General features: G+C 37.8%; 1 protein-coding gene across 1 annotated transcript in view; it reads right to left on the reverse strand.

The window, feature by feature from the left end:
* Positions 1-3945: 3945 nt before the first annotated feature.
* PEX6 (peroxin 6) overlaps positions 3946-20260 on the reverse strand; it is an 88332-nt gene continuing 72017 nt past the window's right edge. Inside the window, exon 16 of the mRNA XM_089820344.1 lies at positions 3946-4788. Coding sequence (XP_089676470.1) covers positions 4699-4788 — 90 coding nt within the window. The 3' untranslated portion in view covers positions 3946-4698. The remainder of the gene's footprint in view (positions 4789-20260) is intronic.

The following is a 20260-nucleotide window of genomic DNA, read 5'->3' on the forward strand; positions in this document are numbered from 1 at the left end:
CTATAGAAGATAACCGAAGGTGTTTGCATCACAAGTTAAGAACAACCTTTTGGGCTGAAAGCATAACACCTAAAAGGGCTATTGGAAATTCACCTTTCATGTTGGTGTATGGCAAGGAAGTAAGGCTTCCTATCTCATTGTAGTTTCCATCCTTAGAATTATCCCATCAATTAGAACTAATTGAAAATAATGTTATGTCTGTAAGAATAGCAAAGTTGATGGAGCTAGAGGAGAAAAGACACCAAACCATGCAAACCTTGGAAGCACACCAACAACAGATGAAGTCCTTTGATAGGAAGGCTAAATTCAAGATTTTCAGAGAAGGTGATCTTATACTGAAGTGGGATGTAGACATGGAAAAATCAGGGAGCCACTCAAAATTTGATGCACTATGGAGTAGTCCCTATGTGATTATCAGTTGCAAGCAGGAAAATGCCTTATGGTGAAATCTTGCCTATTCCAGTCAATGGAATATACCTCAAAACCCCATTTTTGATAAAAATGAGTGTTTCATGTACATAGTAGGTTAGTCTTCTTTCTATTTTTTCATGTTTTCCAAGAAGTGCACGAGCACATGGAGGTTGCAGAGGTGTGTTTTCCTATTTTAGGATTGTAGAGAGCAATTTTAAGGTTTTACTGGGCATGTTTTTCTATGATTTTAGGGTTTTGCTAGGTAGTCCCATGGTTTTATGATTTTGTAGCCCAATGGATGCGTAATGGTCATTGGTTAATGCATAGAAAGCTTGCATCCCCCTTGAGTTGCCAGAAATGTTAACCCTATTTGACGTCCTGCCAAATATTTGAATTCAAATGTCGCAGCACACCCAATAGTTACATTCCAAATTTAAATATTCAAATGTTGAATGGGAATATGAAATAAATTAAATAAAAACCTTATTGTATTTTTGTATAAGCCTAAGTTTATTTCCCGACCCTTGCAACTTTCTTTACCATCAGATCTTGCAAAGATCTATGGTGGTTGCTTTCGTGCATTTTGACATTGCTCTAACTTTAAGCAATGCAAGAAAGCAATATTGTGTCATGTGTCATGTGGGTCCTATTTTCTTGTGGGTCATAGACAAGGTATAGGGTTGTTAGATGAATTGGCATACAGGCAGGCCTTGATTGGCTGAGGTACTTATATGGTAATTATGTGAACTGCATATTTTTGGACCATCAAATGTAAGAGGATCAACGATCCTTGCTTCACTGCTTTATGAAACTGCTCAAACTTTAGAGAATGTGGGGAAGTGAGGTCTTGACACGTGAATTTTGTGATGTCTTGTGGACTGCAAAGTTAGGCTTGTTAGAGAAACTCAGAGACATGTTAGGTTGTGTTGGTGTATGAAGGGCATTTCATTGGGTGAAGTTGATGACTGGGCCAAGTCACAATGAAGATCTTGTCGACCGCTAATCTTGTGGAGATCGATGGTGGGCGCTTCCCCGCTTTATGAAGCTGCAATATTTTTAAGGAATATAAGGAAGTCACTTTTTGATGCATGGCTATGTGGGGTCTGTTGTTCCAAACGGTGCCAAGTAATGTTGATATGGACTTTGTGCCAATTGCTTTATGCTGATTCGCTGAGGGTCTACGTGTCTAAGGAGGTGGATGCTCAGTTGTCAAGTGGGCCAGGTTTATGCCTTGCCTTCATTGCTCGATCACATGATTTTTTTGATTGACCTAGGTTAGAGTTTCAAAGGTGTGATTCCATTGTATCGCTCAGTCACCCCAAGTTAAAAGTAACCTTGAGTTTAGCCAGTGACATTGTGAGTGTAGTCAAGGATCCTAGTTTTCGCAAGGTTATGATGGTTAGTGAGAAATATCAAGGACAAGTCACGAAGCGGTGGCAACAGTTTGTTTGCACAATCACAAGCATTCAATGTTGGTTGAAAGAAAAGGTGGCAAAGCCGTGATTGTATAAGACAGTCAAACTCGTGAAGATTTTATAGGGTGGAAAAAGGAAATAAAACTATTGGGCCACGTAGTGGATTCTATGAATTTCTTCATTGATTTGTTGATTTTTCAAGTTTTGATGCGTCAAAAGGGTTGGAAAAGGGAAAAGTAATGGCGAAATCTGATCTTTGGACCAATAACAACCACTATGTGGTTCTCCCCGTGCACAGTTATGGCTAAAGGCTTTCTATCTGACCATCTAGTTTCTCATTTTTCTCCATTCTGCATTGATGGTCGTCACTTCTTTCCCTTCCAAGGTTGAATATACATATGGGGAGTAGATTTTTGCATATGACATGCACCTGACCAAATCCTTCTATATCAACATTGATGTCTCTCTACAACTTGATGATAGTGGTTGATTTCCTGGCTTTTAGTAGACGTTTCTCTATAAAAGCAAGTTTTGTACCTTTTCCAAGGGTTGATCTTTCTATGATTCTTTAGTATTGTTTCCCATGCATGCTACTATAATTTCTTGTGCCTCTGAGCCATTGTAATTCTCTGTTTTGTCTCTTTCAACCATTAACACACTATGCAAGACTTATTTGCCTATGGTTAATGTTCTTGTCTATATTCTGCAACTATATAATTGTATCTATTTTAGCATTTAAATGATATTGGGTGAAGTTTCTTCCTATAGCATTCTTGTGTTGTTTGATCTACATGTGGTTGTTATATTAAGCAAGGTCTGAATCTATATCATTTGAGATTATAATTGGTTAACTATGCATTTATGGGCAGAGATAAAATCAAACACTCTATTTTGGTGTATCACCCCCTTAGGATAGATTAGGTATTTTTCTTCTATGCATTCCTTCTCCCTTTTCCTTTCCAAGTGTAGTTAGGTGCACCCTGATAGCAAATGAAGTTGGCTTTCTCTGGAGACTCAACCTCATAGTTCAAGTCCCACAGTTTGGAGGTTGTTTCCATATTTCACAAGGTTGTCCTTAAGTAAAAATTTTGGACAAAGGTGCAAGCTTTTGTGACAATGGTAATTCAACAACCTGATCAGCTAGGATGTTCATGTTGGCAGCAGAGGTCCTTAGTTCATCAATCTCTTTGTAATCCATACCCTCTGTCTTCTTAGAATGTTCTCTTGTATGCTTGAGGTAGTAGCCTCTGTTGATATTATTCAGACTAATCTTTAGTTGTAAGTTTCAAACAAGGATATACAATTAGATAAAAGGACCGAAAGCGGTAAAATTTAGGTCTGATTTAATTTTCTTCTCTTCTTTCTAAAACTTATTTATTCATTATTTTCTGAAACATTTTTTTTATGCACGAAGTTTGCAGACTTAGACAAATATAATCAGTCACAACACAGAATGTTTTAATGAGATTACAAAGAGTTCATGCTGAGGCAATCATGTGATAAAAAATCACAATCATTTGGCATACAATACAATGTGCAGTCACATACGCTCAGACCCAACTTCAAATGCATAGATAAAAAACGTTTACTTTTAAAGGTATAAAAGTTTCAGAATCCGTGTCTACTTTAGAACTATACTTGCGTTTGTTCCAAAACCAATGTCTACAAACATCATTAAGTTGACTTCCTTTGTACACACCTTGTATGATTTCTTTGTACAAATGTTATTGTTGTTTCTGCCATTATGTTTGACATCAATGACAAATCAAGCCAACAATATAATTGTTAGTTTTCATCTTTAAAATATCTATTGTGTAAGAGAAAGCTACTCCACGGCAGTGTATGACTACTCAAAGCTTTATGAGTATTTTGTCACCGTTTCAATTTTATTTGGAAATTCCCACTAAAAAATTATTGTAGAACTTCGTAATGTTATACAGTAGCAAGCATACAGAGTTAATTCCTTACCAAAATGGTTCAAAACTATAATGATTAACATAATAATTTTACAACTTCATAAAATTATAAAGCAGCGAGCAGCTGGAATTCCTTAAAGAAACTGGGTTTTAAAATTCTCCCAAAGTAATCCTGGAAGTCTGAAATGTAATGATTTCTAGCGTTTTAAAGTGACATTATTTTAATTCATTGACTTATTGTTATGTACAACTGTGCTCTTTCTGAATATTTTTCCATGAATACTTTAATAGTATTGTCAAGTGATCAATGTGTTTATATATTCAAATTATTTACCTTATTTTCTTATAACCACTTCCTCGCAAAGTGCCATTCTGAAATTTAAGAGCTTCAGCATGGCATGAAGTGTTGTATCCATGATCAATTAAGAATTTCACTCAAAGGGTGGAAAAGAATGAATGCTGTCCTACTGAAGTTTCTATAAAGTTGAACATATAGGAATGATGGAATGCAAATTTTAGTTGTTGAATGTCTCTCAGGTTTCGAATGTTTTCCTGTCACACCAATATCACCATTAGATTGATTCATTTCCCCCTTACACAGAGGTACAGAAGCTTTCAATTTTTTACCCTGCTAGTCAATAATGATACTGATCATGATGATTTCTGGCCCAGGCCTCCTTCAATATCATAGATCCAGCCATACATTAAATGGTTTTGGGATACAAGAACAATGAGCTCAACATATGAATGCCCATCAAAAACTCAACTGCACATCAGAGTGCTTCAATGATTGAAGGCCTCGCTCAACATAATAGAGTCCCATGAATTCACTTTTCTTGGAAAGGGTCTTGTCATTCCAAATGCGATTTAGAAAATTTCACCACCATGAATATTTGGTAAACTCCCACACTGAGTAGAACACAAACAAGTCTCCAAATGCTTTATACATGTAGTTATTATTTTGGCCGGCCTTCAAACTGCTCACGTAACCTTTCATACCTACTGAGCTCTGCCAGAGAGAGTGACGGTGACAACTCTCCAAGTGCCTATTATCAAACAGAAGACCCAACATGTGAAATTATAAATATAAACATGAGAATGATTCCAACCATCAACCAAAGACTGAAACAACATAATAGGAATTGCATTACAATGTAGGAGGAATTGTTCCCTGTTGCACAAAATTCAAAAATGGAAATGAATCAGGTGACTAAGAATTACAATTGAGAAAGATGGGCATTTGAAGGACCCTGAATTGACAGATGTCTCTATAATAGGACATGATTCTGGTAAATTTAAGAGAAGTGTTATATACATCAAGTAAAATGATTACAACCTAAACACCTCAAATAACGAAGTGTCCCAAAAATGTAATATGAAACAGCATCATCATCTACACAAAATCTAGACTATATTTGCCAAACACTTGGTTTTAGTGAGAAATTTTATTAAAAGCAATTAGGAACCTTAATGACTCAAAAGTCAAAGTTTTAGTTTAATAAGTTTCCATGCAATGTGGGAAAAAATTCTGATGCATGTTTCTATTCTTTCTTTTACCCATTTTTTTTCTCTAAGTATTTCACATTGTTACAAGTATCACACTTGGTTTTTGAATAAACATGTACCAGGGAAGGGAAAGACACAGGGATAGTAGAAAACACAAGAATGCATTTTGGAGATGGTAGGGAAGCCAATTTGGGGCAAGGCAATTAAAAAATAGGGAAAGTTTAAAAATTTGGAAATTAATTATTCATATGATAATCATAAAACACTCACCACATTCATTATATAAGTTATAATCCTATAAGAAACTCCATGTTAGATGGCCTTGATCTTGGGGGAAATTTCATGCTTAGCACTTGAATCAAAGCAGTACGAGGATGGGTGGCCTCCCCAGAAACCCAATGCTACACCTTTGTAAGCATTACATGGATGTGATGAGAGGTATTTGGGCCATTTATAGTATTTACTAATAAGAGATGGGTTCTCACTAACCACTTTGAATCATGACATATGGGTCAATGAGTGTGACTCAAACTATACAATTAAACCTAACAAAAAAATAGATCATTTAGCACACTACAAAAAACACTGCCTAATGGATAACACTAGGGCTATAAATCAAGATGTCACATGAAAGACAACATACAAATTAACAAATTTCCATTTTCTTCATTGTCAATATGCACAAGTACATCAAAAAGCTTAGAGGCTAAAATTATTAAATAGCGAAGTATTTAAAATGAATATAGAACTAGAAGCTAAATCTATTGCTGCTGCACCTCATCTTCATCTTCATCTTCATCAAAATCAGTGTTTAAATCTATGCCACTCCCAATGAAAGATGAGGTAATTTAATGGTAATCCAACCAATCCCTCATGTGCCTCCTCAACAATCTATGCAAAACTGTTAAGGATCAATTTCCCAAGGCAAAGTTGGATTCTTGACAATACTCAAAAGTCTACTGATCCTAATGCCACAAAGCACTATGTTGACCACCAATTTCTTGCATGCTGCAAACCAATCCTACTTTTGACTAACTAAATGAATTTTTATGTCGACCGATTTCACTTTGCAATAGAGGAGGTAGAAATCAGTGAAAGGAGCCAAACAAAAAGCATCCTCCACACTATGGAATTATTACCATGCCAAATTCATTATCCCATAGGGTCAATTTTGAGACAAGGTAGCCCCATCTATCCTAATGTTCAGTTTGTTGAATATTGGAGACCTCAAAGATTGAAAAGCAATTCATTTTTGTCAAACTCTAGCTACCTCTTTAGTGTTGTACATCTTCGAAAGGGCCTTTGAAAACCCTTCATCCTTCCATATTTCAAAGGAAGCAATCTCCCAGCCCTTGGTGCATGTCATTTAGGATTTAAAACAAAGATTAACATATGAAGAAAGATGTTCATAAATGTTACAATGAGTTCCATATATCCCTCTCATAATTCCATATCGATGTCCCTATCCTAGTTACAAGACTTGGACTCACCTCAAACTCACCAAATTGATTTTTGACTCAGATTTGGACTCGATGTTCAAAATTGACAAAAACTCAGCAAGGACTCAGCAAATTGAAAAAACCCAAGAAATTTAAAGATTTTTAAGGATTTAAAACTTTTTTCATGCATCATTTAGTCAATTACCATCAAGAAAACAATAATTGTGACAAATAAAAGCTACTTTGCACACATACACAAGTTTACATTGATCACGTAAGTATAAATGTGAATTTCTAAAGGAAATAAGTTAAACTAAATAACACATTAGAAATATAAATAGTGTCATTGTCAAATGTCTAAAATATTTATGGAATATGAAACCCACGGAATCAGAAGTTCAAAACATATATCAAAATAAAAGCTAGAGCCTAGAAGACTAAGGCTCATAGTAGCCTATATCAAGGACCATTCGAACTCGCAACCTTCCTACATGTACAGCTAAGATAAGTCATGGAAGGTTCTATAGTCATTTTCTTTCCCTATGTCTAAGGCTCAATGTTAGTAGCATCCTCATCCTCATCATCCCTAGATCCCTCGCTCTCATCCTCAGGGTCCTCCATTGAGTCTCCTTGTGCTTTGGCCTCCTCTACCATGGCTACTTGTAATGTCCCCATTTTAGCAGTTGACCAAGTGTGTGTGCGTTAGCCTTGTTCTACATGGTCCCGAGGGCTAACGAAGGGTTTAATGGGATCTTGGAGTGTTTTGGCCTAGTCATTTCCAGTTTGGGCCAAAACGAAGTTGATTTACTCAGTTTCAGGCATACTTACTATATTTAGTAAGTCGGCAGGACACAGTGCAGGTCAATTTTGGTGATTGGATTCAATACTCCTCGGTGAGAGCTTTCCGATGAGCTATCACTCGCATTATTCGGAGTCCGATTGCTAATACATTTTAATGCCTGAAGTTTTATTAAAGTAACGTCTAATTTAATTGTAAAATATTAAAGTGTTACTTTAATATTTATTTTATGGTGATGTGTACCCAAGGGAGACATAAGGGGTATTTTAATATATGTTTTATATTACACATCTTTATCCCACATTGCCCATATGAGTTGAGCGGACCCGTGGGAATAGAATAAAAGGAAGCATTTGTAGCTTCATTAGACAGGTTGAATACGAGAAGAAATTGGTGTGTGAGTTGCAGCTTTGTTCTTGGCATTTGAGGACGTCTATCCTCTCTTGTAACATTCTAGACGTCATTCCCTTGGGGTTTGGCCTTTGGAATTCTTTCTTATTGGCTTCATTATCAGGCAGTTTAGTTGCATTTCCGGCTACAGGCAGATTTGATATTTTGCTCATATCTTTTTCACTACTTGTCCGTCACTTATGCCGCTTGGAGGGAATGGTATTATGAAGGTAGTGGACTGATTGGAGAACAAAGTATTGTAACAGCAAGTTCGTAAGCATGGGCTGGAGTATTATGACAATATTGCTGAAGTAATTAGTGAGTTGATAAATCTGCCATGTATTTGGTTTTATGAATTCTGAAAATAACATTTTATTAGCAGCAATTCATTTCCACTTCGCATATTATTATAGTTTCTTTCTTGTTTATGTTGTATGATACCAATTCCATAAAAACGTTTGATTTCCGGAGTTATAAGGGGTTTTAAGAAGTTGAATGCAAACTGTTTGACATAATTCCTTTCAGCAATTTGGTTTAGTTTTTTTTTGGGACATCCAAGGGTGACCATTACAATGGTATCAGAGCTATAAGTTCTGCCATCCTGTGGAGGTCTTATAGGGAATTTGGAATAGCCGGATAGAGGGAAAAAGTAAGTAAAAAACACAGGCTAAGCATTTATGTTTGAGCATGCAACAGGGGTCTTATAATTTCCGCGATACCAGAGCAAGACAAAATAGGATTTCAGACTTGCAAAGCAAACAGTCTAGTACATCCGTGCAGGGGGACATTGAATTCAACCATACAGACACAGAGGAGATATTCTGTGATCAGGACAATAATATGGGTGATCGAGATGACAGGAATACAGGATTAGGCGGAGGCAAAAATGCTGGTCCAGATCAGGGGGAAGTACTGTTCCGACAGTTACTGGATACATTAGAGCAGGGGCAGCGTATGCAGCAGGAGTAGAATAGGCGAATGGACATGATGTTGCAGCTCATGGCTAGACAGATGGGTGTCAATATTAATCCAGGTGATGCCAACAACATAAACAATAACAACGAGAGAAACAATAACAACGGGGGAAACAATAACCATGAAGGCCAAGGCAACAACAATGGTCCTGAGAATAACATTAATGGTAATAATGGACACGGCAACAATGGGAATGAGGCTGATAACTTTAGACATGTTGCACGCTCAGCACGGACTGCGAGCTCGAGACCTCTTCTACCCACTTTTCCACCCAGAGATCCGGTTCAACCAGTAAACGAACCGCAGATTACCGAGTTACAGGATCAGTTCAGGAGGGACTGGGAGGCTAGTGGACCAGAGTTTCAGGCGGATATTTCTCTTAGAGGTTATATGGACTTGAGGATGAGACACATGCCTAAAGCAGGAGGGAGGAATCAAAAATTTGAGCTGAGGAAGAAAGTTGGAAAACTTTCTTTACCTTATTATGATGCTTCAGGGAAGATGATTGCACGAGCTTGGGTGCAGAAGGTAGATACATACTTGCAGCTAAATCCTATGCCTGAGGAGGAGGCTATCAAGTATGCGGCTATGCACTTGGATGGCGTTGCACATGAATGGTGGCATCATGGCATGGTGACTTTGGGGCATAATCAGATTACATCCTATGAGGAATTCACCGAAACATTGATTGGGAGATTTGACACTAAGGATCTCGAGTTACATTTCAAGGAGCTAGCACAGTTAAAACAGTCAGGTTCTGTGGATGCTTACATTGCCGAGTTTCAGCGCTTGTCTGTACTTGTTACTGATATCTCTCCTAGGAGATTGGTGGTGTTATTTTGTGATGGTCTTGCTGATCCATTATGAGGTTGGGTGAAGGGACATGATCCACTCACGTTAGCTGAAGCAACTAAAAAGGCACGAGATTTAGCCCCTTCGGTATACAAAGGAAAAAACCATTCAACAGATTCTTCCTACCGCAAGGACAAAGACAAAAAATCATTTCAGAAAGAGTATAGCAAACCCAAAGAAGGATCAAAAGGACTAGACAATGAAACCTTGAATGAACTTCGAAAGAAGAAGCTGTGCTTCCATTGTAGAGAGCCTTGGGACTTATCTCATAAATGTTCTCTCAAGGCTAAGGCAAATCAAATGGAGTATTTTTCAGCAGAAGAGTCAGAGTCAGAAGGGGAGGATCAGCACTCCGATTCAGATGAGGGTAACACTATAGAGGAGAGCAACATTCCTAAGGATGATAGATCATTGGCACGCTTGACAGGGGCCCAAAAGGCAATCACATTTAAGGTCAGGGGTACTATCCAGGGGCAGAAAGTGATATCTCTTATTGACACTGGGGCTACACATAACTTCATAGATGCACAGTTGGTAGCCAGGAGAGGGTTACAGACAGAGGAGCATGATGGGTTTAGAGTCATGGTGGCTAACGGTGATAAGTTATTATGCACTCAGAAGATATCTAATCTTCGCATCAAGTTTGGAGATGGCTACGAGTTGGAGGATGAGTTCTATGTTGTGGACATGGGAGATTATGATGTCATCCTCGGCGTGACATGGATGGCTTCACTAGTTGAGTTCACACTCAATCTAACAAAATTGGAGATGAGATTCCAGCATGAGGGCAGAACTGTGGTACTTAGAGGGCTTTCAGATGGAGGTTGCAGAGTAGTGTCCTTGAGGAGAATGCAGAGACTTTTTCGTCATGATGACATAGAGTGGGCGGCAGAGTGCCACATTATGCCAACTTCACCAGAGCCACAAGAAAAGAGTCATCCACTAGATGTCCAGAAGATACTTGATAGACACGCTAAAGTATTTAGTGATATTCCTCATGGGGTTCATCCTGACAGAGGGATGGAACATGTTATTGAGCTCGAGGAGGGAGCCAAACCAGTTATGATTACTCCCTATCGTCATCCTAAGAAACACAAGGATGAGATAGAGAAGGCGATTAAGGATTTGTTGGAGATGGGGCATATCAGGCCCAGTAAGAGCCCTTTTGCTTCAGCAATAGTATTGGTAAAGAAGAAGGATGGGACGATGCGCATGTGCATCGATTACAGGGCACTGAATAAGAAAACAATTAAAAATAGCTATCCCATTCCTAGGATTGATGAGCTGATTGATGAGTTGCATGGGGCATGCTTCTTCACCAAAATTGATTTGCGATCCGGATACCATCAGATCAGGATGAGAGCAAAGGACATTGAGAAAACAGCCTTTTGATGTCACTATGGCCACTTTGAGTTCATGGTTATGCCATTTGGTCTAACCAATGCACCTGCTACATTTCAAAGTTGTATGAACCAGGTATTCAGGAAGCAGCTGAGGAGATTTGTCTTGATCTTCTTTGATGACATCTTGGTCTTCAGTAAGACCTGGGAGGAGCACTTACATCATCTAGAGGAGGTGTTATCTATTCTGGAGAGAGAGTCATTGTATGCCAAGAAATCTAAATGTGAGTTTGGCATGACTGAGCTCCTTTACTTGGGGCATATCATTAGTGCAGATGGCGTTCGGGTTGATCCCGAAAAGATTAGAGCTATTGTAGAATGGCCTACTCCCACAAACCTTACACAGCTTAAGGGATTCTTTGGTTTATGTGGTTTTTATAGGAGGTTTGTTAAGGGATTCTCACAGATTGCTACACCCTTGACAGATCTTACCAGGAAAAGGAGCCTTCGTGTGGATAGGGGCAGCACAGAGGTGTTTTGAGCATTTCAAGCAGGTAATGTCTTCATGTCCAGTTCTAGCTCTACCGGATTTCACAAAGCCTTTTGAGCTTCATTGTGATGCATCAGGTGATGGGATTGGAGTAGTATTGATGCAGGAGAAGCATCCCATTGCATTCGAGAGTAGGAAGCTCCGAGGAGTTGAGAAAAGTTATTCTGTCTATGACCGGGAGATGTTGGCCATAATGCATGCATTGGCCAAATTTCGATCATATTTGGTAGGAGGGCGTTTTGTGATCAAGACTGATCACAACAGTATTAAATACTTCATGAGCCAGCGTGATCTTAATGACCGGCAACAAAAATGGGTGACTAAATTGCAGGCTTATGACTTTGACATAGAGTTTGTCAAAGGTAAGAAAAATGTGGTGGCTGATGCCTTATCTCGGAGACCTCACTTATGTGCTCTGGCAGAAATTTCAGGAGATTGGAGAGATCGGATTATAGCAGAGTATGTCGGAGATGCTTGGGCTTCTGGATTGATTTCAGGTACTATACAGGATGATCGCTATGAGGTGATAGATGGATTGATCAGAGTTCAGGACAGGGTTTATTTGATTCCGTCATCACATTTGAGAGAGGCGATACTGAAGGCATTTCATGATGCACCCACAGCTGGACATCCGGGGGTCTTCAAGACCTACAGGCAGATCCGAGAGCGGTTTTCATGGAAAGGCCTCAAGGATGATGTTCAGAGGTATGTCAGGGAGTGTGTGGTTTGTCAACAGAATAAGGGAGAACACACATTTCCTACAGGTTTATTACAGCCCTTGCCCATTCCTGATAGGAAATGGGAAAGTATTTCGATGGACTTCATCACTGGTTTACCACGAGTGCAGGGAAGGGATTGCATCTATGTGGTGGTGGATCGCTTGACGAAGTTTGCTCACTTCATTGCTATTCCGTCCACTTACACAGCAGCACAGGTGGTAGATCTTTTCTTTAAAGAGATATTCAGGTTACATGGGTTGCCCAGATTCATTGTCAACGACCGGGATAGTAAGTTTATGAGTGTTTTTTGGCAAGAGTTGTTTAGGTTGTGTGGTACAGATCTTACACCTAGCACTAGTTATCATCCGCAAACAGATGGGCAAACAGAGATTGTGAATAAATGGGCGAAAGGATATTTGAGAAACTATGTAACTATACAACAAAAGGCTTGGATCAGATGGTTGCATATGGGAGAGTATTGTTATAACACCACTTATCATATGTCCATCAAGATGACTCCTTTCATGGCACTCTATGGTTATGAAGCACCTAGCTTCATGGATTTAGTTTTGGGGGACAGTAGAGTGCCCAAAGCCAAAAACTTATTGCAGGATAGTCAGGACATCCTGAAAGTGCTCAAAGAGAATATACAACAGGCCCAGAATCAACAGAAATTGTATGCTGATCAGCACCGAATAGAGCGCAGTTTCGAGGTAGGGGATATGGTTTACTTGAGGCTACAACCATATAGACAGTCATCGCTCAAGAAGAGCGGATCTGAAAAGTTGAAACCTAGATTTTATGGTCCCTACAGGGTGATTCGCAAAGTGGGCAAAGTCGCCTATGAGCTTGAGCTTCCAGAGGGCAATCGAGTGCACAATGTGTTTCATGTGTCTAGGCTTAAGAAAGCCATTGGTCAGAGTGTAGTGCCTTCTGCAAATTTACCCCCTTTGGATGAGGAGGGGAAGCTTGTGTTCGTACCTGAGGCTATTCTGGATACCAAAGAGAGGAAGCTTAGAAATAGGATAGTGAAGGAGTATTTGGTCAGATGGAAAGATCTGCCGGAGGAAGATTCTACATGGGAGAGTGAGCAGGTTATTCAGTAGGCTAGACTGAGATTGCTTGAGGACAAGCAATTTCAAGGGGGGCGGACTGTAATGTCCCCATTTTAGCAGTTGACCAAGTGTGTGTGCGTTAGCCTTGTTCTACATGGTCCCGAGGGCTAACGAAGGGTTTAATGGGATCTTGGAGTGTTTTGGCCCAGTCATTTCCAGTTTGGGCCAAAACGAAGTTGATTTACTCAGTTTCAAGCATACTTACTATATTTAGTAAGTCGGCAGGACACAGTGCAGGTCAATTTTGGTGATTGGATTCGATACTCCTCGGTGAGAGCTTTCCGATGAGCTATCACTCGCATTATTCGGAGTCCGATTGCTAATACATTTTAATGCCTGAAGTTTTATTAAAGTAACGTCTAGTTTAATTGTAAAATATTAAAGTGTTACTTTAATATTTATTTTATGGTGATGTGTACCCAAGGGAGACACAAGGGGTATTTTAATATATGTTTTATATTACACATCTTTATCCCACATTGCCCATATGAGTTGAGCGGACCCGTGGGAATAGAATAAAAGGAAGCATTTGTAGCTTCATTAGACAGGTTGAATACGAGAAGAAATTGGTGTGTGAGTTGCAGCTTTGTTCTTGGCATTTGAGGACGTCTATCCTCTCTTGTAACATTCTAGACGTCATTCCCTTGGGGTTTGGCCTTTGAAATTCTTTCTTATTGGCTTCATTATCAGGCAGTTTAGTTGCATTTCCGGCTCCAGGCAGATTTGATATTTTGCTCATATCTTCTTCACTACTTGTCCGTCGCTTATGCCACTTGGAGGGAATGGTATTATGAAGGTAGTGGACTGATTGGAGGACAAAGTATTGTAGCAGCAAGTTCGTAAGCATGGGCTGGAGTATTATGACAATATTGCTGAAGTAATTAGTGAGTTGATAAATCTGCCATGTATTTGGTTTTATGAATTCTGAAAATAACATTTTATTAGCAGCAATTCATTTCCACTTCGCATATTATTATAGTTTCTTTCTTGTTTATGTTGTATGATACCAATTCCATAAAAACGTTTGATTTCCGGAGTTATAAGGGGTTTTAAGAAGTTGAATGCAAACTGTTTGACATAATTCCTTTCAGCAATTTGGTTTAGTTTTTTTTTGGGACATCCAAGGGTGACCATTACACTACTGCCATTGCCTCTCAATCCACCTTATCAACTCATTCCATGTCTTCATCACTGAAGATAGGATCAACAATTACAATGTTCTACTCTGCTTGTGGATCAACATCCTTTAAAATGATAGGAGATATGTCAATACCCAAGATCTGCTTGTAACGGAGGTGAAGGTTGTAATGAACAAACACAAGATCATTCATCCTTTTCACTACCAACTTGTTGCGTTTCCTCGAGTATATATGCTCGAACATACTCTAGTTGCATTCACAACCTGAAGCACTACATGGTTGGCTCAAGATATGAATTGCAATCCTCTGTAGATTTGGTACCAAACATCTTTCACCATGCATCTGAAACAGGAAAATCTAAAAAGTCAATTCTATTGCTTTGATTTTATCAATGTAAAATGGTAATAAAATTAGAAATTAGAATCATATAATTTTACCTGACATCAATAGTGCTCGATTTTTTGGCATGTCTCGTGAGAATAAGTCTTCTTGTGCATTCCTATACATTTCTATCTACAGATTGCATTTGTTCCAACTATTTTATTAGGTGACATCCTCTTTACGACATTATAGAGCCTACTCTACACCTCATCATTAGCCTTGAAAACCTAGGCTGAATTAAAATGTCAGATTAACGTAGTGGGCAACTACATGTGCATTCCTATGAAGTAGATTGTGCAATTGTCGATCAATGACATCCCATATAGGACCATATTTAGCCTGATTCCCTACATTAAAAAGATTTAATGGCCTCTTTCACCCTGTCCATTCCCTCATATATGTATCCCATTGCAGGTTTTTCTCCATCAACAATTCATAGGAGAACAACAAGAGGCTCTATGAACTGCAATCATAGTGAAAGTTGAAACATTAAGCATTAAGGTTTAAGTCTTAATTTCAAAAATGAAACAAGGAACATAAACAAGTGTGAACAAACATAATGAAATGAAATGGAAATGAGGACAAAAAGGAAGATTACCTGCACAATCTCCTTGGCCAGCTGCCAAAAGCCACTCTAATCAAAAACTTGATTTGTTGTCTCAATCCTTGCATTACTCTTCACATATGAAGATGTGGTCCACTCCTCACTTACAAACGTGTTTCAAACAGGCCTTGAACTGAAGCAAGGATTGCAACATGATAAAATTTGTTGCAAATCGAGTGACTCATGGATGAGGCAACTCTTTTTATTTGTGAAATTCCTCATAAGGTTGAGTACCCAAGTATGATTATATAGGAATTTACAAATACTCATTTCGTGATCTACGTGTGCTTTTATCTGGGGAAGTTTACCAAAATCTTCCAACATGAGGTCAATGAAATGAGTAATACAAGGGGTCCAAAACAAGTGGGAGTGCCTCTCCATAAGATGTTTACCTACAGCAACATAGTTTGCTACATTATCTGTGACTATTTCTACCACATTCTCCTCACCCACCTCCTTTAACACTTCCTCCAATACCTCACAAAGATGCTCAACATTTTTGGTTTTCCCTAAAGCATCCATTAACTTAAAAAGCATTATGTCACTTGAGGGAAAAAAAGCAATTTAGTACAATCATAATTTAGAAACTTAATCAATAGTTTATTTGTACCACATTCTCCTCATCCACCTCCTTTAATACTTCCTCCAATACCTCACAAAGATACTCAACATTTTTGGTTTTCCCTAAAGCGTCCATTAACTTAAAAAGCATTATGGCACTTGAGGGAAAAGAAAAGCAGTTTAGTACAACCACAATTTAGAAACTTAATCAATAAATCAATAGTTTATTACTAGTAAGTATAAGTTCTACAATTACCTGTTGAGGAGACAAGAAAATTGAGTAGTGCTATGCTTCTTTTGTTAGTCCAACCATCAACCATGATGGTGCAACCCTTCCAACTCCATACCTCACAATGCTACCAATTGTGACTTTTACATCAGCCACCTTTTTGGTCAAAATAGGACCCTTTAGCTCCTTATCATTAGGGGCTTTAAACCCTGAACCACAAATAGTAACCACATATATTGCAATTTGTCAATAAGGAGACCTAAAAAAATTAAATAAACACAATAAGTATACTATTAAGTTTTACTTTCAACTTTAAAAAGTAATATAATCAAGCATATTCTTGAGTCTCGAAAGCAAGAAAATCAAGGCATAGAAAGTAAAATAATAAGTACCTTGTTGCATTAAATGGAAGGTTGTTGTAGAATCAAAAATCTCCAAGTGTCATTTTCGCAGCCTCATGCTTCTCATTCCAATCCATGCTCTCAACTAATGGTTGGGCACTCGGAGTCAGGCGTGGAGCAAAAATAGAATCTAGTGTGGATCTCTTCTTACGAATCCGAGGCCTAATGGTCACACTCGTGGTACCACTACTAGATTGAGGTAGTGGAGAATGAGGATTTGAAGAGGCCTCTCCACCAAAGTTTGTCATTTCTACCTTTTCATTCTTTTTTCTCTTCATCTTCCTATAAATAAGCTTGCATTTCACGTATAACATCTTGGGGTGCTCTTTTGCATGATTTAGCATCATGTCCTAATATATGTGCAAGGTGATATTTCAATGGGTTAACACCTCCCTCACTATATGTAACACCACAATGCCAACATATAACTACTTTTCTTGGTCCAGGGATGACATGTTTCCAAGCCTTATCCTTCCTATGCTAATAGGGTCTGCATTGGGTTAAATGGAGACCTAGATGAACTATTCCCAGGTTGAGACATTAGGTTGCTACTACAATATATCATAAATAAATAAATAAGCATCAATAATAATAAAAAATCAAATACTAGGGCTTCTTAATTTACAATTTTTTCATGAACATATAATGGAACAAAACTAAAACAAATGTAAACAAAATGGAAATATGTATATAAAAAAATTCAAAAAATGTAACTCACCTTTTCAAATTTGTAGAGAAACTCCTCCAAATGCTTCTTTTAGCTCCTCTCAATATGTAAATGCAAGCTACAGACTTATACAAACAATTATCAATCAATATACGAGAGCCAATCGAACCGCTGATCTATTTTTTGAAACCCCCAAAATTCTTCTCATACCTTTTTAATCTCTTCTGTGTGTTTGCAAATGAAGGAATGACCTTTTTAGGCCTTAGAGAAGGTAATTAAGAGGAAAAGGTCACATAAATCTATTTTAAAATGTTTTTTTTTCCTTTTTGTCGTTGATAGCCGTGGCAAAGTCCTGCCTATAGGGACTTGGTGAGTCAATTGAGCTTGGTTGACTCGGTGAGTAAGCTCGGACTCAGATGGACTCGATGAGTCCGAGTCCAAAGGCAAACAAACTTTGGAACCTAGACTTGGCTCGAGACTCGCCGAATCTTGCCAACATTCACAAAGTGTTGTATCGCTGGTCCCTGTTATGAACTTTTCATTTTCTACAACCAAGCATAGTAACAAATGTCCCATATTCTTACCCAAGACTAAGAGAATCTAAATCAGCATACGTCATCAAGCACACATGACACAATAGTGAGATAAAAAAGAAAAGTATATACAAAGCGAAGTTTCAAAACAGAATAAGATTCATGACAATAAATGCCAAAAATGCCAAAAATATAATTTTAAAAAAATAAAATAAATTGTAAATTACACACATTAAGAATATCAATTTCTTATTTCAAATAGGCCACCAATCATCAAGTATAATCTACTTCAAACTCTTTTCTTCACCTATATTAGCCACTATCCACCTATCCCACTCTATATTAATCATCATCAATATTAGCTCATGCACCTCAATTATCTTTTCTAGAAACATAATGTAACTAACAAATCTAGTCTCCAAGGGGTTTAAGACAAATCATTCAACAAGAGAGCAAGTTGTGGTGATTGCAAATGAACATATGAATATGTTTTACTTTTTCCACCCTAGTCTTTACTCATTCTATCTTCCATACACCTTACAATGTATTGTTCAAGGCATGAACACATTGACTCACAAATATCCTTTACCATCATGCCAACTAATTTACAAACATGGGCCAAATTGATCTCCACTTAAACAACATTTGTTGCCTCAAACTCTTCTATGTAAAGTTGTTGGGCTCTTTTCTCTTATCTGGATTCATATATCTGCATATTGGATAATTGATATGGATGTGGATGTAATACTCTTGGATATGACATGGAAACTTCTCTCTTATTTGGATACACATCTGCATATTGGATATTTGATATGGATAAGGATATGATACACCTAGTATGACATACATACTTCTCTCTTATCTGGACACACATATCTACATATTGGATATGATTCTCTTGGATACAATATGGAAACCTTATCCAAACATGTTGTAACAACCACTTTTCCTGAGTCTTAATTACCAACTAACATATCCAAGAAATACAGTTATTACTTTATTTTCATAGGAAGACAGTTATATCAGTCATGCTCATGTGAATGAGATTGACAGTTAAAAATAGTTAAACAATATTTCTTAACTAAGAACTTAAAACACTATTAATGCATTTACCATAGAAATTAAAATCCACATACCGTGAAATTTGGACCGATAAATCATTGTAAGAAGGCTTCTGCAATCACTCAGATTAGTCCACAAATACCACTATAACAAAATCATTTAACGACTACCATTCAATACCACTATATCAAAATCAAATGACGATTACTATTAAATATCACTATATAAAATTAGGGCATCACAAACCACTGTATCAATTAGGGCATCGATTACCATTGGATCATTTAGAGCTTCAAATACCACTATATCACTTAGGGTTTCAATTACCACTGGATCATTTAGGGCATCAGATACCATTGTATCAATTAGGGCTTCAGATACCACTGAATCAATTAGGGTTTCAGATACCACTATATCATTTTTTTTCTTCCGATTGCTTAACTATAGCAATAACTCAAGATTAAAAGCTATGCTCATATTCGATATTCATATAAACGAAAAATAATCCATAAATCTATCTCTTGCATCTAGGTGTAAAATAACTGTAACGATGAAATAACTCAATTAGTATTACCTTCTTGCATATACATCATAAAAGTAAAATACCTGTTTCCGACAAAAAGATGAATGTATAGCTTATCTTTGTCTGTTGTACATTCGACAACTTGAGGAAAGGCGAAACATTGTCAGGGGCTTAACCACCCAACCTCGGACCTTAACTTATTCCCCACAGAATCTCCAATGAGAAAGGCCCTCCCTACCCGAAATTGGACTTGGAACATCTGTCATCTACTGAACATCCTGGTATCCAACCACACCACTGGACTTGACAGCAGCAATTACAATAACAAGATCATTGAGCTATTAAATGATATTATTCTAGATTTAATGTATCATATCTAACTTTTATTTTCTAAGTCATTGCAAACTCCATCTCACCTCTTCACCCTTTTCCATGGCTATACAACCGGTGAATCCTTGGTGTTTGGATCTCAGAGCAATCGGCTCTGTCTATTGATTCACAACAAATCCATGAATAACATATATGTTCTAGCTTATCACAATCTGTGATTTGAAAAAGATATTTTTTAAGATTGCAGAATTTATTGTTTAATTAATTAATTTAATCATATATAATTTCTCTTATGCGTTCTTGCAGATTCATTCCACCTCTTCACCATTTCATGGCTATCAACCGGTGAATCCCAGGTGTTTGGAAATTCTGAGCAACTTGCTCTTTGCATGAGTTCTAAAAG

The sequence above is a fragment of the Cupressus sempervirens genome, chromosome 3, assembly GCF_028749045.1.
Source record: "Cupressus sempervirens isolate cs-2001-9-10 chromosome 3, ASM2874904v1, whole genome shotgun sequence".
Classification (NCBI taxonomy): Eukaryota; Viridiplantae; Streptophyta; class Pinopsida; order Cupressales; family Cupressaceae; genus Cupressus; species Cupressus sempervirens.